The 21686-nt window shown below is 46.3% G+C and overlaps 2 protein-coding genes and 1 long non-coding RNA gene across 3 annotated transcripts in view; 2 read left to right on the forward strand and 1 right to left on the reverse strand.

Moving 5' to 3' along the window:
- ADAMTS2 (ADAM metallopeptidase with thrombospondin type 1 motif 2) overlaps positions 1-7221 on the forward strand; it is a 177647-nt gene extending 170426 nt beyond the window's left edge. Inside the window, exon 22 of the mRNA XM_039559584.1 lies at positions 2429-7221. Within this exon, the coding sequence (XP_039415518.1) occupies positions 2429-2889 (461 nt within the window). The 3' untranslated portion in view covers positions 2890-7221. The remainder of the gene's footprint in view (positions 1-2428) is intronic.
- A 1330-nt stretch (positions 7222-8551) lies between these two features.
- On the reverse strand, positions 8552-11489 carry LOC120410722. The gene is made up of 3 exons (XR_005603046.1): positions 11310-11489; positions 10772-10830; positions 8552-9508 (listed from the first exon to the last, which is right to left on the reverse strand). It is a non-coding gene; the product is annotated as an uncharacterized LOC120410722 (long non-coding RNA).
- A 1755-nt stretch (positions 11490-13244) lies between these two features.
- On the forward strand, positions 13245-17774 carry LOC104689592. Its single transcript, XM_019286058.2, has 2 exons — positions 13245-13375; positions 14818-17774. Exons 1-2 carry the CDS (start codon positions 13318-13320, stop codon positions 15807-15809), a joined length of 1050 nt encoding a protein of 349 aa, XP_019141603.1. The 5' UTR covers positions 13245-13317; the 3' UTR covers positions 15810-17774.
- The last annotated feature ends 3912 nt before the right edge of the window (positions 17775-21686 follow it).

Consider the following 21686-nt stretch of genomic DNA (forward strand, 5'->3'; position numbering starts at 1 on the left):
ATTTTTTTCTTACTGATGTTTTGAATATATACTTCCAGTCTGTCATGCATACTGCAAGTAAAAATAAATAAAAGTTCAGCAAATCTGGATATTTTTGTTTGGATAGAGGATCAAAATTTCATTCTGTCATTGAGAAGTTACAGAGTTTATTTATATAACTTATCTGATGTCACTAATCTTATTACATAATGCAGGTTTATTTCCATGTATTGTTAAGCTTGACATTGCATGTTTTTGTTAGGAAAAACGCATTTTTCTAAAGGTGCTCTTACTGATTCTTATAAAGCCAAGAACAGACCTGCCTTGTTAAAACCACATTTAAATATTATGTCTGTTGGCTTTTATTATGGAAGCCATTTGGAGGAACGTGCATAAAGGTCATGCAACACAAGGCACGATGTTCAAAGGGGTCTCTTACAGGGTATGTAAAAAAATATATATGTTAAGCTGTATAGGTACATGTAGGCCTTTGTGTGTAGCTGTGCATGCAGGTATGAACAGTTCCAGCTCTTAAAGGCTGGTTTGAAAGGCTCTCCAAAACCAAGGTACTATTCTTAGGTTCCTAAGGAAGGAGTCATTCCTAATCTCCAGCAGCATTTCAGTTTAGCTTTTGAAAAATATGAAAATTAACTGTCAAATTCTAATGTAGGAACTAGAATTTTGTCTTTCTGCAACAAATGCAACAATCAGGGCATAGACACCATGCATGGGAGGTGTTTTCACCTTTCTCAGCCAGCACTAGCATTTTAAAGCAGCAGCACCAGTTGTTAGTTTATTTTAGACTGATATGTTTGCCAATTAAACACTCACTAGGCCCTGTTTTGTTAACTGAGGATGAGTGAAGAGGTGGCACCTACGCTTTCTAAGTCCCCTCGGTATCTCTCAACCTGCTCTGCTTCTCTCCTTTGCTGTGAGGGTGCTGACACAAGCCAGTGCTTGTAGCAGGAGGGTGAAATGTGAGCTCCAGGATCAGGCTGACAGCACTGTCTGCCATCGGGTGCACTCTAAATAAAGGCGAGTAATTGGAGTTACTCATCCTTTACTGTAAGAGTAGGTGGAAATGTAGTAAGATCAGGGAGAGAGACACAAGTGATTTCATCTCTGTCTCAGCACTCTGGTCACAGAGAAGGGTGTTTTGTTATTGATGATGCCAAGTGCTGGTCAGTCTGCTTTTCTCCTCAGCCCTCTCTCTCCTCTCCTCCAAACCCTCTGACTCCTCTCAGCGTGGCTGCATGTTGGGATTTTTCCTTCACTGCAGTGCCTGGCTCCATTACTTCATCTTGGAGGCACAGGAGCTGAGGGATGTCTGTGTAGGACAGAGCTCAGGCAGCGTTCTCTCCAAGGAGCCTGCTAGACCCTCACCGTCCATTTGCCACCAATTCATGCAGTCCTCTGCCTCCCTTGAGCAGAAATTACAACGGTTTGGGGAATCTCTGAGTAGGCTTCTGTTTATGTTTCTCAGGCAGGAACATTTTGACCACATCACCTTTAATCCCTCAGCCTACAATTTGCCAGCTGCATTTCAGCAAGATCAGGATCTGCCATAACACCTCTATTATAGTGCAGATTGTTGTAACAACTATCGACAGCTTAAAGCTTATCGAATATTATCTAGAATTCTTTCTCTTTTATTACAGTCATTGACACAAAAATCAGGACTTGTTACTGAGTCTCCCAGTCATTAATGGACTGTCTTGGCTCCATTACTGTGGAGTTTGTTTGTCCAAAAAATATCAGCTCCCTTCTAGGAAGAGGAGAAAATCTCATGGTAAATGCACCACTTTTCTCTCAAACAAGAGACATGCTGAGAAAATGCCGCTGTTTTCAGAGTAGAGGTACCTGGCAACAATATCACTCCAATGGGAGATGGATGAATTCTGAGGGTTACATGGTACACATCGAAATAGGACTTGACTTTCCTGAGACAGTCCAGATAACTATATGTTACCCCTGACCATGGTTAGCCACTGTTTGGTTGCAGAAAAGCATTAAAATGAGCAAAGAGGGAAAAAATAGATTCCTTAATATAAACCTTGATGACTTTGTGGGAGTTCAATGTAGTTTTAGCAACAACACAGCACAATCAGTGTGTTATGAAGTTTAAACCACAACAGCAACACAATTCATTGTGGCTTCACGGTCTTCAGGGTAGTGCTTCCAGGATGTGAAGGCAAAAATTCAGGTGTTATGATCTAGAGCTTGGATGGGGCTGGTACAAACAGTTCAGATCAGCTTTTGCAGCTCTTGAAGTGAGTTGATTTTTAGGTTGAATATAAGCCTGCTTCTGCTTATAGAAGGCTCATTTGCCAGTTTCCCATCCCACTTTAAATATCAAACCCTCTGCCCACTGCCAAAGCTTCAGCTGTGTTTCTTTTTCTGATTAATGTGAAGATGCTCTTTATTTATCTGTTCCCTTTTTCTCTTGCAGAAGATCATTGTCAAGGAGACAAGTCAATGTTTTGTCGCATGGAAGTTCTCTCCCGTTACTGCTCCATTCCTGGGTACAATAAGCTGTGTTGCAAGTCCTGCAACACGTACAGCAACGTAACAGAGGACGGCAATGTAACTGATGCTAATGTAAATAAGAATAATGTCATTGAGGAGGAGCTCCTGACAACCCCCAGCCTTCCCATGGGAGTCTCCACCACACAGTCTACCACCAGCCCTCCTCTGGTTTCCAAAACACGTGCACCCCCTTCCAATGCGACTGAGGAGCACCCAGAAATCAATGCAGTGGATGTTCCCTATAAAGTTGATGGGTTGGATAATGAAGTACCACAGCACAACATCATTACACGGAGGAGGCCTTATGAAAGGACAAGGAATCAAAGAATTCAGGAGCTGATTGCTGAGAAAATGAAAAAAGAGACTCTTAGGAAAATAAACTAAAATGGAAATATGGCACAAACAACATTTTTCTCTTATAGAGATGTTACCAACATCATAGTATTGGCCGTCATAGAGACTAAAAATGGGGAAAAATCAAAGTGGTGCTATGGCAGAGATAGCAAATTCTCAAGCCTACTATAAATGGAAATGACAGATTGTTCCATAAGTGCTAATCTGAACACTTTGATGGCTAGGTTAGGTGTACAGGGTACGGCAGAGTATTAGTGCAATATCCCTACAGTGTCCCACTGAATCCAAACAAACCACATTACTTAGGTCAGGTTAGCAGATTTCTCAGTCATGGGCTCTTTAAAGTCTTCTATGCCTGTGTAAAACTGCTTGGGAATAGTAATAGGAGTTACACTTAGTAAGGAGGAAAGCAGTCCCAAGACATAATAAATCCCTTTAACTCTGACAAGCGGGGGGTCAGCAATCCTGTGATGCTTCTGTGCATTGCACAAACCCTGGCACTAACACAGCCCGCTTCGGGAAGGTTCTTAGGACATGCCAGACTCGGTTTGGCTGGCTCTGCCTCTGTGGTCACAGCTCGGCATGTGCTCATGTAGCTTCCTGAACCAGGACTGTGTTATAAAATACAGAGAAAATTCTGTAGCCGTATATTTATGTGTAAATTAAAAACTGACAAACAGTAGTTTACATACTTCCATAAACAATTTCAAAGGATTCTCCTAAACTTTTGGATACATGTAAGACATTTAGTAGGGTAGATCTGGCCAGCTTGGACTGACAATATCCTAGTCTTTCTGTTTACAATTATCCATATTTTTTATAGTCTTTAAGTTCCTGTAATGCAACAGCCTCAGTGATCATTATTGGTTGGTGCTTTTTTTTATTGGTCTGATTTTTTTTCTACCCACATTCTGTCTAACTTAAAGATGACTGGATTCTTCTTGTCTTTTCTTTGGTGCTTTGTTAAGACAAACTTTTTTTTTTCCCCTACATAGGATACAGTTATTTTTGAGGAAATAATTTTGTTTTATCTTCCTTTCCTTAGGACAGCTTTATTGGTGCAGAAGTGAACAACTGTTTGCTGTGCCCTTACATGAACATACACACACACACACACACACACACACACGTGTCTTCACAGCACCAGGTCTGCTAGAAAACTTTAAGATGTGTAACCTGACAACCCTTTGAGTACCTTTTTCCCCCTCAGGGTCATCATGGTTTTCATAGGTCATTTTGAATTCCCGGTTGGAGAATAGAAGATGAATTCAGTTTGGCTCTAACACTGCTGAGACAGGGAGCATGGACTGGTTCCTGCAGTGGGTGGCATCTGAGCAGGTTTTTTCCTGGCTTGGATTCTTCCATTTGTTTCTTTGCTGGTAAACCTCCTGCAGAGCCCGGGGCTTCCCTGAAATCCTCTCTTTACCACTAGTAGGTCTGGTGGCTCCAAGTTCAGATTTTCCAGTCTGAGAGGAAGATCTCACCCTCCAGCCTGAGCTGGTTTGAGGAGGCACCAGCAATAAGCCTGTATGTACAGTCACAAAATTATTGGGAATGTGCTGCATTCCCAGCAATGTGTGAGCTCTTCTCTGGCCCAGTTCCTGGCACAGAGCTTCACAGGTATTGCAAGGTGAAGCACATGTGACTCCCTGTGACCCTACCTTCTGCCCTTCACCACCACGACTGAATAAACTGCCCAGTCTTCTCTTCCATATGAGCCATTCCTGCTGGAAAGGAGGCAAGAGCCTGCATGAACCTCAGGCTTTACAGCACCTGCATGTGGGACTGTTTTGGCCTGAATTGTGGCCAGAAGTCTTTGAAGCGCAAGACCTGGTCTAAGAAAAATACTTCATGGAGATACTAGCCCAAGCAGAGAAGGAATGTTTTCAGCTGGTGTCATGGCACCAAGCGCCCCTTCTTGCACAGGACAGAGGTGATGCACTTCGAGCAGCTCCGGTAGTGCAGGGATGAGAGATACACTGAAGACCATGAAGAATGGGAAGCCCAACAGGCCTCCTAAGAGTCCAGAGCAGTAGAAAACATCTCCTGGGCCAAGCAGATGTGGCTGCAGATGTGGAAGCAACAGGCAGCACAAGCAAAAATCTGTTCTGGTTTGGAGAACTAAAACTCAGGCTCTGCAGCTTGGCAGCACAGCAGGAAGAGTTCCATCGCAGGCTTTCACTCCTGGGACATGGAGTGTTTTCCTGCAGTCAAAGGGTGATTATCCTTAGTGCCCTGTCCCAGCCCTGCTCCATGGCCTGCCGGCCATCACACAACCACAGTGAGCAGGCAAGCCCCGGGAGCCTTGTGCCAAGGGATTTGTGGCTGCCTACAGGCAGGACAAGTTTGAATAACAGTGTAGGGTCAGGTCATGTCTGTGCACAACAGCAATGTCGTAATGAGCACTGAAGGGAAAAAAACCCCCACCATTCTATTTATAAGCAAGGAAGACGTGTCTAAATCAACATCATTCCAGCTGCTGTGCCATGGGAGACATAAGCTGTAGCTGGGCTCGCAGCCTGTAGTCATAGTATTTCTTGCCTTCCACATTTTCTTTACAGAGATGTGGTTAGTATAAAACTCATCTTTTCCCCTTCAAATTAGCATCCTTCTAGCTCTGTGGACAATAAAAATAAACCACAACCCCCAGCTTTTTCATAGACTAGAAGCTCATCCAAGCATATGAAACTTAGGGAAAACCCGTACAAACCCAAAGATAGAAAGGGTTGGAGCTGGATTTACGCAGATGGGGAGGTAAAGGTTTGCTGCCTGGAGGGTACCAGTCACCCACTGGGACTTTTTTGAGACCCTTTGCTCCAACCGCCTGAGGTAGCTCATCTGATAGATTCTGTTCTGCCTTAGCTTCTGGAATAGGCTTAGTCAACCAGGCAGTGTGAAGAAATACCACAGGAGGCAGCGCCCACAGCTCAAAAAAAGCATTTTTCCACATAAAGTGGAAAAATGCTGCCTCAGGGAGCAGGAACAGCCTCCTGGAAGGCTGGTCTGGTGCTGTGTTAGGTCCAGTGTTCATTAAGGACCCAATGCAATACCTGGTGGCATCTGCATTTTGGAAGGGCTTGTTCCCTTCTCAATCTCACTTTTTGGGAAATTTAATTTGATTTGTTTCTCAGTGGTTTAAATTCTACTGAATATTTCTTTAGCTGTTACTTGGGGAACACTGAACTACTTGAAGCAGCAGCTTCAGGCTACATTGCTCAAGACATTGAGAGGCTGATGGACCACCTCTTTAAGGAGCAGGAGCCAAGAGCTGCCTTCTCCTCACAGTCTTCCTGTATGAGAAGGGGATAATTTAGGTCTCTTCAGACCGGGAAAGATGCCTTCTTTTCAAGCTGCCATTTGTTCACAAAACACCAAGAAGGTGGTTTTTTTCAGCAGTTCCCCATGAAGGTCATTCCCCAAGAACATGGGAATCACTTCTACTGGAAAACACAACGCAGGGCTCTACTGATAATGAAAAAGCAGTCCCAGACAAAAGGCGGGGGTTTGCTCTCCTGAGCTGATCTCATTTCTGTGTCATGCAGTGGAAAATTTGGTCTTTTTTTGTTTGGTTGGTCTTTGACAACTCTTTCATCTTTTCTACAATGCTGTAATTGGGCAAGATCATCATCGCAGTGTATCTTCTGTAACCAGTTTGCTGTTGCCCAGGTGCTGCATTTTCAGACATAAGAAGCAGAAAGTGATATTTTAATGTAACCTAATCCCCAGAAGCTAAAACAGGTTTATAAACAAATATATTCCTGCAGAGACCATCTCAGAGATCTGAGAGATAAAGTAATGTGCTCCCATGAAGCAACGGATTTATGATCTAACCACGCAAGTACATAGTTTTCTCAATTGTCATTTTTCTGGTTGTCTAAACTTAAAATCCAACTCACAACCTCTCATGAAAAAAAAAATCCCAAACAAATTCTGGTTGCTTTGGCTTCAGTCATCTGCCATTTTTTCCACCAACATTCCTTTAAAAATTTCTGTTATCTATGATGAATGCATCACTTTTTATATTCATATATCCATTCAATATTTAGAGTCTCACAACATCTCCATAGAATGCTTTCAGATATTCTGAGAATTCTAGAAACGGTGCTTTACCAGTACTCAAAGGGGTTTATGTTTTATTTTATTACATAATGCATTTAATATCTTATTTACTCACCTACAGTGCACAGTATTAGCTATGTTCATCTGAATATCTATATGCAACTTCCATTCACTTACATATGCCTTAACAGAAATTGCAATAAATAGCCATTTCTTGTATATTAAAAATGTATATACAAATTAGAATCTTTAATTTTATAATTTATTAAATTCAAATGTCTGTGTTCTTTTGCAAGAAAAGTGTTTGGCTTTTCCCTGTGCTTTTTTCATTGAGTTGATGTTAAGCAGAGATGCTGGAGGATGAAGAATCAGCATCTTCAGATTCAAAACCAATTCAATTTCTACAACTGAATGAAGTGGGATTGGGATACACTTGCTGCTAAAGTCCTACATCCTTGTTACAACATCCATCATCCTAGGCTAAATATCATAAAGTCATTGGACCAAAACCTCTGCTGATAACTGCACAGAAATTAATCAAACTCACTTAAACCTGCTTGAGGCCCAAATCCATCCTGGTCTATATATCATCTCTTTAAAAAGCTCAGTTATTTGGGCTTCTATTCAGGACTGATGAGCAAATTCTGCTTTGCATGTCCTATTGATAAAGTAATTGCTCCTTTCCATAAAATTCTTTTGCACACATTCTCCTGCCGTATCCTGCACACTTGTAGCCAGGTTCCCTTTAAAGCATAATTGACTCTTTCCCATCTAATTGAAGTTTGTTGCTTGAGGATTTGAAAGATCCCTGCTTACTATGATTATTCAGGGAGCACCATGCAGTGCATCCAAGTCCAGCATTCTTTAATCAGGTAACAAGCCACCTCAACATTTTCCACCTGGAAAAGTAATTTACATACTTAAATGCCCCGATAAAACAGTGGACCAGCCCAAACCTGGGGTTCATTTACTGTGATAATTCATGCAGCATTTACAGCTGTGACAAGGGTTATATTTAATTGCCTTTTGCTTTCATAGATGTTAAGATTTTTAGGGTGGCTGTGGCAAAGGGTCTCACGTCTGCACCCCAGACACAAGAGACACCGAGGTGGGTTCAGTCATGTCCAACACCTCTCCTTCCCCCCAGCCTTGCTCTCTCTCTCTCTCTCTAAAATGCCAAAAGATGATGCCCACAGGAGGCCTTATCTTCTTTTCCTGGCCTACATCAGCTTTTTAGCCCTTTTCACCATCATCTGGCTCTGAGGAAAAATGAAAAAAAGGCAGCTCAAGGAGGAGTTTCAGGCCAGGAAAGCAGTTAATCAGGTTATTCTTACACCAGGCAGAAGGCAGCTCCTTCAAAGTGTTGTGCAAATTTGACTGCTCCTTCCCACACTGAGGGGGACACAGGATGATTTCCAGCCTCCCACCCCATGTTCTGGCTCAACACTTGGTTTTGCTCACAGGGGTCAACAAACGCTGCTGAGCCTTCCTGGGAGATGAGTACCTGGAAACCCCACTAGGGCTCTGTGTGGGCATGTGGATGTGTGTGTGTGTGCATTGCTCACCTTTGCTCTCCCCTTGTCCCCTTCCCACCACCCTCCCCAGTCCCTCCTCCTTTAGCAACTTCCCGAAGCCGAGCAGGGACCGAAGCGATGGAGCCGCAGAACCGCACCAAGCACAAGCAGCACTTCTGAAATCTCATTACAGGAAGGAGCAGAGCAGGATGACACATGTGGGAGAAACCTTATCCTAGTTAATCTGCGGGGGTTTATGCTTCATCAGCAGAGTGCTCTCTCCAGCATCTGCCCAGCGATGAAGCTGAACCGTGGCAGCCCCAGCAGCACCAGGGTTCCCAGCAGGCCTGGGATGCTTCACCTCTCAGTTGCAGTATCTGGTGGAGTCACCACTAGATGGTGGCACGGCACAAGAAGTACGATTATGAAACGGCTGCTGGACTGTGATCCCAGCCTGAAAAATCCCTTAATCTGGTGAGATGTGCTCAGGAGGGGCCAGATGGAGTAAAACCCACTCGGCTCAGTCCCCACCGCAGTGTGGATGTAGTCGAAGATGCTGCTGTGCTGCTGTCATGCCCTGACAGTGGCTGCGGGCTGAAGAACGAGCAGGGATCCTGCAGGAGAGAAACACAGACAGCAGCAGCAGCGGAGACATAGAGTCATGAACAATCCCGCCACTCAAACCACTGAAAATAGTTAAAGAATAAGTTGTTTTCTGGGGCTGTTATTTCTTAGGGCATCTAAACACATCCCAGCTACTCTGAAAAGAAGAAAGTTTAGAGGCCAGTAACATTACAGGGGGTTCCACTGATGGTTGTAATTTAATTTTTTAAAATTTCTTACTAAAGAAACACAACAGCTATGGAAAGACAAACCTGTTTTAGGTGAACTGGGCTGCTGGCAGGACAGGCGGTTTCATGTGACCCCAGGCAGGAGAAGGCTTTCAAGTGATGGCAGTGCTGCCCTCACTGAGCCCTGCAACAATCCACAGTGCTCAGCTCTCCAGCCTCCTCGCGTGGTGTGTCCAAAAGGGACCAATTGACACCAGTGTTCAGGCACTTTGGGATATGTATCATCTAAAATGATGATGAAACACTCATGAAAAATGCATCCATGTAAAGATACAATATAATCATAGGCAGATCAGTAATAACAGAAATAAAATAGTTTATATTATTTTAAATAAATAGTCTGGGCCAGATTCCCAGGGGAAGTTGCCAGCGAGTTGCCACCATGGTTTGCACTTCTGAAACTTCAAAGTATTTTAAGAAAAGTCTGCACTGGCACAGAGCTCTCTCTGTCTGCTGGTCATGACCAACCACTGCTAATGGAGCCATGACATTGGCATGGCCTAGAAACTCCCAGGGAAAGTTCCCAGGAGTCATTTTCCAACTTAATTGAACTCCCAGTGAAGCAAAGTGCCTAAATCCCTCTGAGCCTTTGCAAAGGCTCCTGGCAGGACTCCACCCATGTTCCCAGTGGGATGGAGAGCTCAGTTCCTGCAAACAAGCCTTGTGCCAATGTGCTGCAGTCACCCAGCCCTCACAGCAAATGGTTCCTCACCTGCAAAAGGCAAGAAATAGCCAGGAACTTATGGAAAATCTGTGTGCATCAGTGACAGTGTTGGCACATGTAGCCACCACCAGTTGCTGTGTGAGCTGCAGTCAAGGCAACAGCTGTGGGTGCATTTCCAACCCAGCTCTAGTTAATAAGAAAACAGCTCATTAATATTTCATGGCAGTATCTTTACTGGTACCATAGTGGCTGCTTGCTGTAATGCACGGGAGGTTAATGGGCTGGGGGATGTAATTAGAGAACACAAATCCTCTGGAATCTGGCACAAACCAGGTCAAAACATTTTCCTTTCCTAAACTTCTAATGAAAAACATAGAAACACAGAATCACAGAATGCTTGGGGATGGAAGGGACCTTAGAGATCACCTCATTCCACCCCCCTGCCATGGGCAGGGACAACTTCCACTAGATCAGGTTGCTCCAAACCAACCTGGCCTTGAACACTTCCAGGAATGTGGCACCCACAACCTCTCTGGGCAACCTGTGCCTCACCACACACACAATAAAGAATTTCTTCATTATTTAAATCTTTCCTCTATTAGTTTAAAACTGTTCCTCCTTGTCCCATTCAATATCTGCCATGTAAAAAGTCCCTCTCCCACATGCAAGAGAGGAGCAGCTCTTCCAGGTTGTTGATGCACCTTCAAGAAGGACCTGCACTGAGGTGTGGAGATGCTCAGTGTCATGTTAACCCTGTCCCCCATCCCTGGAAAGAGCCAACAAGCTTCAAAAATGCCCAGAGGAGAGTCACCTGTTACACTTACCCAGTTCTGCTAAACTGTGTGGATTTCCCAAAAACTGGAAGCATTCCAAAAAGAAAAACCTAACAGACAGAAAACCAAACCAAAAAGTAACTGTCAGCATTTATATCTCAGACACTCAACCAAGCCCTGCAGAACTAGCAACTGCTGTTTCCTCTGCAGCTCAGGCACTGCTGCTGTTGCTGTTTTCTTTTGCCATTAATCCCATTTGGTGACAGTTTTTATGCCCCCAGGAATGCTGATTCACTGCACTGTTGGGGAGTATAAGTACAGGAAACCAGGATGACTTATCCAGAACCATCTTCACAAGTGCTTGGAAGAAACCTATGGCAGTCTTGCAACAAGCATTCAAAGTTGCACCTTATTTCTTTTAAATTAAGATTTTTTGAGGACGCAGCTGATGACAGAGGAAACCAAATGGCTGCGGTTGAGGAAAAAAAAAAAAGAGGTATATTATATTTGTCCCTCCCACCTGGCAAGTTCTATTCATTCCATCAGACCTTCAAGAAGGAGGCAACTCCAGCAGGAAGGAAGAACTTACCAGGGCAGAGGAACCATCTTGAAGACTCTTTTTAAAGAGAATGTATCCATGCACATCTGCACATGTGGAATTTGTTTCCAGATCAGTGCTCTTCCTCACAAAATGTTTTTTCCAAGCTCCATACTGCAGCTGCTTAGCATAGCTGGTGCCTGAGGAGTTTTTTCCTTTCGATGGTAATTACATTTCCTGCAAGCAAGAAGGAAAAATTGAAGCTCTAAGTTGCTACAGCATGATTCCAGCTGATCACTGCTGCTAGTGAATTTAAAGCATGAAGGTTGTGGGTCATTTCATCTAAATTCAGCTGTTTGGCACCAGAAGTTCAGACAAACAGCTTCAGCTCACACACCTGTCATATTGAAATGCTAAGCAATGGTTATTTCCAGAAAAAAAATAATCTGCTTGGAACCATATCCTGAAGGGATGCAAAAGTGTGTTGAGCTGCTTATTTCCTTTTACTGGAGATAAAGAAAAAACCTGAATGAGGAATGTGGGCTTGGGTGACTAAATCAGCAGTTACAGCCAATTCCAGCCTGATTGCTGGTAACAGAGAATATTTGCATTTAAACTAAAGTGATTTTTAATCTAGGATTTCTGCTTTTCTCTTCATCCCTCCAGCAGGTCAGGACAGGCGTTGTGGGGAGCAGCAAGGCTCAGAAATGCAGTCATGCTCCCTGGCCTGGGCACACAGGGATGTTGTGCGGGATGGCTATTCCCCCGAAAAGAGCAGCAGCTGTTGGGGCTGCCTCTGAGGAGAGTGTTGGGAAATAAATACAGAAGGAAGATTCTGCTGCAACATAACAATTCATCGCCCCACACAACATGATGCTGCAAGAGAAGCTATGAGAGAGACACTAGGGTTATTCCAGAATTGCAATCAGTTTGCAGCATGTTAATGAGCCAGGAGACAAAGACAAATCACTGCTGCCCAGGGACCTGCAAGGCTGGATGCTGCCAGTCTTCCTGGCAAAGCAATTTGCTGTAATGCACTTGTGTGGTCTCAGAGAAACATGAACAGGGATGATGCTGGCAGCAGTCGGAGAGGGTGGTTGGTGGAGAAAAGCCCTGGGAGGTGCCGTGGAAGGGCCGGCTGCTGCTGTGCTTCCACAGCAATATGGATATACACCTCAACCCAGGGATGTACAGCTTGGCCCAGGGAAGCACAGCTCAATCCAGGGGTGTTCAGCTCAGCCCAGGGATGTGTGGCTCGGCCCAGGGATGCTCGGCTCAGAGCAGAATGGGAGCAGGGACAGAGGAGAGCAGAGGGCAGCACTAACGACGCTGCAAACAACCACTGCCTCTTGGGCAAACCAGCACAAATTTGTTCACAAAATAGGGCAGAGAAGGAGCAAAAGCAGCCCAAAACCCTAAGGATTCCCCTTTCAGCAATAAAGCTTGAAAGAACTACGGCTCCTGTTTTCCCACCGCAGCTTGGAGCACAGGCAGCACTTCCCCTCCGGCACCACGGCCACGGCCCCGAGGTCCCTTCCACACGGGGAATTGTTGCCAGGCAGCTGAGCCGCAGGGATGTGTGGTGGCCAGTCCTGGAGGGGCCGGAGTGGCCCAGCCCAGCTGTTGCCCGCGGCTGCCCCGGAGCCCCGGCGGCCCGCCGGCTGCGGCTCGGGCAGGGCAGGCAGCCAGCGGGATATATTTAGCAACAGCAACAAAACAGGCAGCGGGATCAGCTGACTGAGGCAGGGAGCTGGCGCATGGGTTAGTGTTAGACAGCACATCTCCTGTGCTGGGAACAGGGAGGAGGGAGCGGGGCAGAGCCGTGCAGCCAGGGGAGACGACAGCCGCCCGTGCCCGCACCCCGCAGGTAAGGGGAGGGGATCTGGCCAAGGGCTGTGTCCTGGGGGTCGCTAGGAATATCCGGGATGCTGGTAGCCAGTGATGCTCAAGGCGTGGTGGAGGGGAAGCTGCAGGGCAGGGAGTCCTGCTCCCCCGGGGCTGCAGGTGACGGGGAGGTGACCTCGGCCGTGCCAACGCGGTGGTGCCCAGGGCGAAGGGGATGGCATCCGGGCGGGACCTCATCCATCCCATCATCGGAAGAGTTTTACTGCAAATAGGTAATTTAGTTTCCTTCCGGAGGAAGGGCGTGTTGGCAGGACTTAGTTACTGATTAGCGCTATCGTGATTTAACACGACATGCCCGTGCCCCTTATCAGGGGCATCCGGCCGCTCTCACTGCCGGGCCCAGACCCTGACACTGCCGAGCTCAGGCAAGGGGTGGGAGGGAAGGAAGGCAAAGGAACAAGCCTTTTCTTTAAGGCTTAAAAACATGAGAGAAACAGAGCAGGCAGGAAAAAGGATAATAAAAAGGCCCTAAGGTTTAAAGCAAGCATCTCCTGCTCTCAGGTCAGCAAATCCCAGCTTGGCTGGCTTTACCAGTAGCGCCTGAGAAAAACCAGTAAGGGCCAGCAGCAGCCTGGGGAGGGATGGGCACCCAGCGAGCTCTACCCTGGGCTCGGCACGAGCTGCTCATTTGTGCTCCGTGTGTGATCTGCAGCTTTGCAGAGAGGTTCAACAAAGCCAGATTTATTTCCAGCAAGGCATTAAAATAGCTAGCAAAGCACTTTTGCGTTTAATCACACAACAAAGCTATATTGTGTCTGCAGATTAGTCACATAGAAATTTCATTGGGGGAAGCAGTGGAAAAAAAAAAAAATCCAGGCTATGTGGTCATTTCTGCCAGAAGGGGAGATAAGCAGAGCACAGCGGGGAGTCTTTGGAGAAAAAAAAATCAGTACAGTTAGAAAACACTGCAGCACAAACTATACTGAAATATTTGTAATTCAGTGTGTTTAACTGAGTAGTGGGAGAAGTTTGATGGAAATCCATCCTAAAAGGAATTGAGAACAACTATGTGAATATGAAGGACATGAATTAAATCCCTTTGACTCTGTGTAAGCACTCAGGGGAGGACCTACCTCTCCATAACTACATTTGTGAACCACTGGCACAGACAAAAGTGACCCTGTACATTCTCACCTACAGCTTCTAGAAGAGACCACTGTAACGATGCTGTACTTACGTGGTGCTCCCCACAGGGGCAGGGCAGCTCCTCTTCTGTCATGTTCAGCTCCTGCCTGCTTGGACAAGGGCGAAGTCAGAGCCCTGCCACAGTGAACAGACATGGAGCATTAAATAAGGAGAGTAATTTACGCCTTGCTGCTACAACAGGGGCAGTGAGACAAGCTCATGCCCCTGCCCCACACTTCTCCAGCTGTGCTCTCTTGCATTGCTTCAGGAGGGAGCACCACTGCTGATCTCCTTAACGAACCTTTAATTTACTGCCACATTTAATGACTTGGCTTCTTCATACATTTATGAAGCTCTTTACAAAACCATGGATATAAAAGTACTGCCAGCAGACTTTTAAAATGCAGCTTTTGTAAACAGCCCTGTTTGCCACAAGAAGACATTGGGTGGCTCAGGCAGAAATAAGCCCAGGATTTCTTTACCACAGCAGGTTTTCACATGCTGATCATGTCTGCTCTGTTCTTTGCAGCCATGGCGCCCCGGATCAGATTGAGCCTTTCAAAGCCTCTCCCAACCATACGGGAAACCCACGAGGAAGCGATGGAGGATCCAAGCAGCAACCCAAAGCGTGCTGGAAGCGCCGCAGCCAGCCCTGACGCGTACTCCAGCGACGACTACATCCAATCCATCTGCCACCTTGCCAGACCCACCTTCCCAGCCCTTCTGGAAAGCAGACGTAAGGGTCAGGACAGAAAGACCCTGAAGACCCTTGAAGACGTGCCACATTCTCCACCCTTTGTGGGGACACAGCAGCAAAGGTCGAAATGTAAATTGACCAATTTCATCTCGAATGTGGTGCCACTGGGAAAAGTGCCATGTGCAGAAACCGGCTTTTGGTCCAGAGAGGACCCCCTGGAACGAATTTACACCAATGCAGGAAATCTTTGCTCCTCCAAGGCTTCTTCCTCTGGTGAAAGTGCCAGCACTGGTCACTCACAGGGCAACCCTTCTACCCCAAATGGTGACCTTCATCCTGCAAACGTGGAAGAAGAAAACACAGGGAAAAGCAGTTTTCCACGAGTGTTCAGTTTTCCAAGGCTTCCCTCCCCAAGACCAGCTCAGAAAGAAGCAGTATACTCAGAGCTGAGGTATCTCAGAAGGGATGAGGGAATGGTTTTAGGGAGTAACCACAGTCAGAAAGAAAATGGCCCCATGTCCATTAACACTGAAGAGCTATTGGCACCCTCAGCCAGAGGGAAGCTGGTAGGAAACCCAGCCCTGCCCTGCTCCGTAAGAAGGCAGAGTTTGTTCAATACAGCAGACATAGATGAAAAAGAAGGAAGAGAAACCTCTCACTGTGACAAAAATGTCATGGGTGATGTCCCTGCTAAGCAGAGATACTTTGAGTCTTTCCAGGTACCTAAAAAAGCCACCATCCATAACTGGATTTCAGAGCACAGATGCATCTGGAAAGAAGCAAAGATAAAAGCTTGTTTGCTCCCAGCCATTGCTGAAGTGTGAAGAAGTAGCTGCTTAGAATAATTTTATTCACAAGATATAACCACCCTGTGCTCTAGCAGCTCTCCCTGGAGTCCTCACACAGAAAATATGGCTTGAACATGCATGCGAGTCAGGCAGACTCTTGTGATCCATCATATCCCTCATCCGTGGGCAAAGGGACAATTCAGAGTCTCATCTGCTAAGGAAACAGCAATCAGTTTTCATTTTAGAAAGGCAACAGTTCATAAAGCATCTCCTCCCACCTACTGCCTAGAACTGCCCTGAGCATGAAGAAAAGCTGGAGAGAGCTGGAGAGAGCACAAATCCCATCTGTGCTGGAGAAGAAGTGGGAACACTGAAATACCAGTGTTTTCCAGCCAATGCCAAGCAGCCAAGCAGGTGTTGCTCACACTTGGGTACAGTCATTCAAAAAGGAACCCTTTGCCCAAGGCTCGGACAGTACGAAATGCACTCTCTCTGACACACATTTACTGGGAGACCCATCACAGATCCCTGCCTCTGCACCAGGATCCCACTGGAGAGGTCATCCATTAGAGCAGTAGCATAAAGAAGTATTTCTTGAAACTCATAAGAAGCCTTTTATGAGGATTTGCTGGAGGGCAATATGGAGAATATTACAACTCCTTGAGTGGGGATTTTCCTGGTGCTTACCCTGGCCCAACTCTGTTCCCTTTACTACTGGACTTACCCCTGGCAGGAGGAGAGCTGGGAGCCCTGGTGGGCATTGCCGTGCCAGTGCTGTGGCTGTTCTGGAGCCAGCTGTAAAGAAACAGGCATCATGTTGGGCTCTGCACTGACACAGCCAGGCTGCACACCACAGGCACCCACAGGATTTGCTGCTCAGGTTCAGGAGCCCATGAGCCCACACAGAGCTCTGCAGGCTCAGAAGAGCAGCCTTGGCTGAGGGGCAGCCTAGGGATGCTGGGCTGGTGCTCACAGAACCTGAATGTAAAATAATAACTGGTGTTTCCCTTCATATCTGTGCTTCTGTATTCTCACCTACCTGACCTTGCTGATGATGTTGACCGAGCTTTGCTTTGTGCTGCCAGACTGAAACATGGAAAAAACAAATGCGCATGTTCCAAGCATCCAGCCCATCACATAGACAAACAATTCACATTGATATTATTTCTATCTGGGACGTCTGTAGGATGAGAAGCATTCCCACAAGGCTGGGAGGTCCTGACATGGGGCGATGGGCACGTGCTCAGGCCATCCCTCGCTGCCACACAGAGACTTCCCCATCCAGAGAAGCTGTCATTGGCACTTTCTCCTGCAGTCAGAGCAACTTCACCCACCTGTGTCTGGTGCCACACTCCCCATAGCCAGTCAGGAGAAGTAGCTGAGAAAACTGCAAAGCAATACCAGCCTAATTATTACTACTACTAGGAATAAATGTTTTGGCACAGCAGAGAGCAGAGGGACCAGGCTGTTTGCTCAACAGCAGCTAAGATGAGAAACAGCATCGGAAAGCTGCAATTATAAAAATGCTCACAAGTGATTTCCAAACCACCCTCAAGCAGATGAAATGAAAAAGCAACTTCTACTCAGTACCAACATGAGTGTAAATATGCTCAAGGATCAAAAGGTGAGAGTGTTTGAGCTTCTCATCCTCACATCTCTTACCTCAAATATTTTTTTCTCTTGTTGAAACTCATTAGTGCTATGGAGCTGAGCTGCTTCTCAGCTCTGTTTTTGAACTAACCACACAGCAAGAACAAAAGTGAAGGTGGCTCCAGCATTCATTATAGCTGATGGAGAAAGTTGAACCTGGAAGGTCCCAGCCTGCTGTGCCTCCTCCACACCTGTCCCTCCCTTCTCAGGTAAATGCTGGGGGTTAAGTGATGCTTGTCATTTAAATTTCTCTCCATGTGAATATTTATTACTCTAATGCCTAACAAGTCTTGTGCCAACTGCATGTATCACTGCTTTTGACAGAGGAAACAAATAAAGTCCTTCCATCCAGTTGCTGTTTCCATTCTGCATTCCACAGGGGATTATTTTTAGTGCTGGGCTGGTCCACAGCACAAGGGTTGTGACTTGCCATGCAAACACCTTCTCACTCTACCAGGCCTTCACACCTCACCGCTTCAGCAGCTGCTGCCCAGGACTGTGATTCCTTCTCAGCTGCCACATAATCCTGCAAGTCTCTACACCCCTGAAACCCACCACCTTTTCTCTCCAGAGCAAAGAGAACCAGGAACAGATGAGAGCTGCAACTCAGGACACACTGGGAAAAACTTCGAACTCCTCTGATGTAGGACTGGGAGCAGGCTGTGGGGCCTGGGGTGATAGCAGGGTTGGGCTCAGAGCTGGGGGCATTTGAAAACACAGTGTTAGTTCCAGGTTTGCTCGTCAGCAGCTGCTACATGCCCATGGAGCACCAGGAGTTTGGAGTTAGGTGCAGCCAGGTTTGGAGCAATGAAGCTTTGGAGTGAACTGGCTTTTTCTTGGAGCCATACTTTTTCTTTAGTGAAAACTGAGGTTCTACTCAAGCAACTGGGCTTTGCAAGAGGAGCCAAAGCTGCTGGGATGCAGCAAAGATGGGGGCAAAGATGCATGGGCAAATTGGGGTCATAGGAGTGGCAAGGCAGGGAAGGGAGGAGGGAAATGTGGGGCAGTGAGTGGGCAGGGCAGCTCCCAGCAGGAGGGGGATGCTGGGTGTCAGGGCTGGGAGCCCCAGGCTGAGGAATTCCAGCTGTGCAGTAAAATCCATGACAGGTAAGAAAAGAAAACTTGGTTTAACACAGGACAGAGGCAGCAGATAGGGAGGGTTGTTTCTATTCAGATTCAGTTAAATCCTGTTTTGAAAAGCACAGTCCTCACCTTCACCATCAGCTCTGTTGGAAATGAGCATGTTGGTCCTTATGAAATCACAGCACAATTAAATATGCACCAGCTCCCTGGATAAGGCAGTTTTGCAGTTGTACAACATCATCCACCTGCTGCAGATGCACTTTGGGCTGGTTCAGGGAGGGGTGGGCATTGGGGCAGCCTTGTCACTCCCCTGTCACAGCCTCTCTGCCCCCCAGCTGCTGAGGGAGCCTGCAGCCCTACCAAAGGAAATAAAATGGGATGCTGTTGGGTGGGATAACGTGGCCTGCAGTTATACAGCACTTTTCTGCTGTTCTCCCCATGGATGCACACCTGGGCCATCAGAAAATGCTCCCCCTCTTCCCCTCTCTGCAGAACAGCCCCTGAGGAATCACTGGTTGGGATAAGCCTGCAGAAGTTGCTGCCTGTTCAGAAGAGCTTCCAGACAAGAAAGAAAACCATGTCTAGGAATTTAGGTCAGAGAGAGAGATAAAAGCTGTGCTGCTTCCATGGCCAATCTCATGGCAGGCTCTGAATTTGAAGTCACTGGTAGAAAAATCTCATTTATTGAGATCATCAGAACTGCCGAAGGGATTTGGATTAATTTGAATGGGGAATAGGTATCCAAATCCCACCGGCAGCTTTCAGTCTCAGACTTCACATCCAGTTCACAAGCCAACTGTGAGCTAACATGCAATTTTGCTTACATGATCATGCAGCCTCTCCCTGCTGCAAATAGTAAATGCATTTGAACACAGAAAATCATGACCAGAATTTACAAACCAGAGATGATGAGGCAGAAAGAAAACTGTCCCACTCTTTACTCAGGTTTTTGTCTTTTAAATGACAAAGATACCCATCAGCTGAAACCAAAGGCTAGGAAGCAACAGCTCCAGGAGCCTCTCTCTGGTGATCAGACCTGAGCAGGGCAGGAGCTGCTCAGAAACTCCTACAGCAGCCACAGCACAGAGAGCCTCACCCACCCCAGGAGAGCCTTTTCTGTGCCCACACGGACAGCCAGCAGGAGAGATGTTGATAAGAAACTAAAACGTGAGCCAGTGCAGCATGGTTACAGACAGGGATATGCCATGAATGGGGCTCTCTCAGCCAGGGATTTTAATGGGAGAGACAAGCAGGGGCAGATCAAAGGGCTGCCCACAAACAGGGAGATGCAGGTGGGGTATGAGCAAGGTTAGCAAAATCAGTTTCTAAAAAGGTCTTTAACTCTGAAGTTAAGATTAAAGCAGGTATTTTTGATTTAAGAAAAAAAAAATCCAAATCTTAAGGCTCCAAGGAAAATTTAAAGCTCCCACCTTTTAAGGAGATCAGACCCAAGCCTGAGGCAAAACCCAGGCTGCCTCAGCTGAAAGCAGGGGCTTTGTAGGTGGTGCTTCAGGCTTTCCCCCTGCCCTGAAAAACTTGCATTTGGGCCTAATTGCTCATTGAGGGCATATTTTAATTAACTTTGAGCCTTCCTAAGTGGAGACTGATTTCATTTTTCATGGTGCAGAATGAAGTTAAACTGCATTTAGCGACTAAGCAGGAATCCCTTAGCTTTGAATGAAACCCTGACTGAACCATCAGCAATGTGATTAACGGTAAAGGGTTTTGTATTTTCCATTTGCAGCTGTAACCACGGGCAGAAGAGAGCTCTGAAATGATGGCTGAAAGCTTTTCTGCTTGTGCTTGAAGAGCCAGAGTCTTCAGGCACAGCTCTCTGCCTTGCTTATCAGAGCCCACGTGCATTTTTGTGGCTGGCACCACTTATGTGGGCCACAGTTGACAGCAGGGATGACCCCTGAAGCACCACATCATGGGCTTGTGGCCTTTCCCCATGCTCAGGGATTCTCAAGTACAATCTAATTTGCTGGACATGAGCTAGAGCTGATGCAAAATACATGTTGTGTAAATAGAGAGATATTGTTCCTGGTAATTGCAGCCTTCCTGGAATTAATGGTCCTGGAGGCAACGCTTCCTAGGACTGTTGCGAAGAGCTGTAGAAAAACTGGGCATTTTTAGAATACCAGCTTGTTGCTACATAAAGTTTGACCAAATGCCATTTAAATCAAAGGGAGCCTTTAAGTGCTTTGGAATGGGCTTGTAATGGGAACAATTTTCCGCTGCATTTAAAGCACAGATTTCTAATAGCAGCTGATGAGGAAAATCAAATTATTAGTTTATTTATTTGTGTGTATTAGCATTGTATCAACTGTTTCTTGTCTTCGCTTTTAAATTAGCCTAGATGAAAGCCCTCAGCCTGCTGTGAGCTTAGCAAGAACTGTGTGTACACCACAAGGCTTTAGCTGCCTGTGCCTCACACACCTGCAGTGGCTTTGTCCCTCGGGATCAGCAAATCCCAGCTCTGCAGAGTGGGTGGTCATGCACAGTGAGAGCAGAAGGAGACAGCAGGGACACTGCCACATCTCATCTGGCAGCACGATGTGACATTTGCAAGTCAGCTGTGCTTAGCTGAACGTTTTGTTGTTTTTTCCTGGATGGCAAGTATGTGGGAGAGAAAACGGTTCATACCAGAGGTGCTGAGCTGCTCTCTAAAACTCTCTGACAGGAGGCTGTAGCCAGGCGGGGGTTGGTCTCTCCTCCCAGGTAACAAGTGGCAGGACCAGAGGAAATGGACTCGGGTTGTGCCAGGAGGGGTTTAGATTAGATATTGGGAAAAATTTCTGGATGGGTTGTCAAGCCTTGGAACAGGCTGCCGAGGGAAATGGTGGAATCACTGTCCCTGGAAGTGTTCAAAAATCACGTAGATGTGGCACTTGGGAACATGGCTTAGCAGTGGGTTTGGCAGTGCTGTGCTGAACTCAACGATCTTAGAGGGCTCTTCCAACCTTAATTATTCTATTTTATGTTTTTTTATCTTTCCAACACACTCAATGAGCACTGGCTGAGCTACTAGCTCAGCTGCAGAACAGGGAGATGTCACATCTCAAGTGTCCAGGCTCCAAAGCAATTACACAAGAAACACCAAATTTGCTCCAGATGTTCTTCACATTCCCCCTCAGGTCATGCTACAGAGGCATCAAAAACTGCACAGAATAAATTGTG

This window comes from Corvus cornix, chromosome 13 (genome assembly GCF_000738735.6).
Source record: "Corvus cornix cornix isolate S_Up_H32 chromosome 13, ASM73873v5, whole genome shotgun sequence".
Lineage (NCBI taxonomy): Eukaryota > Metazoa > Chordata > Aves > Passeriformes > Corvidae > Corvus > Corvus cornix.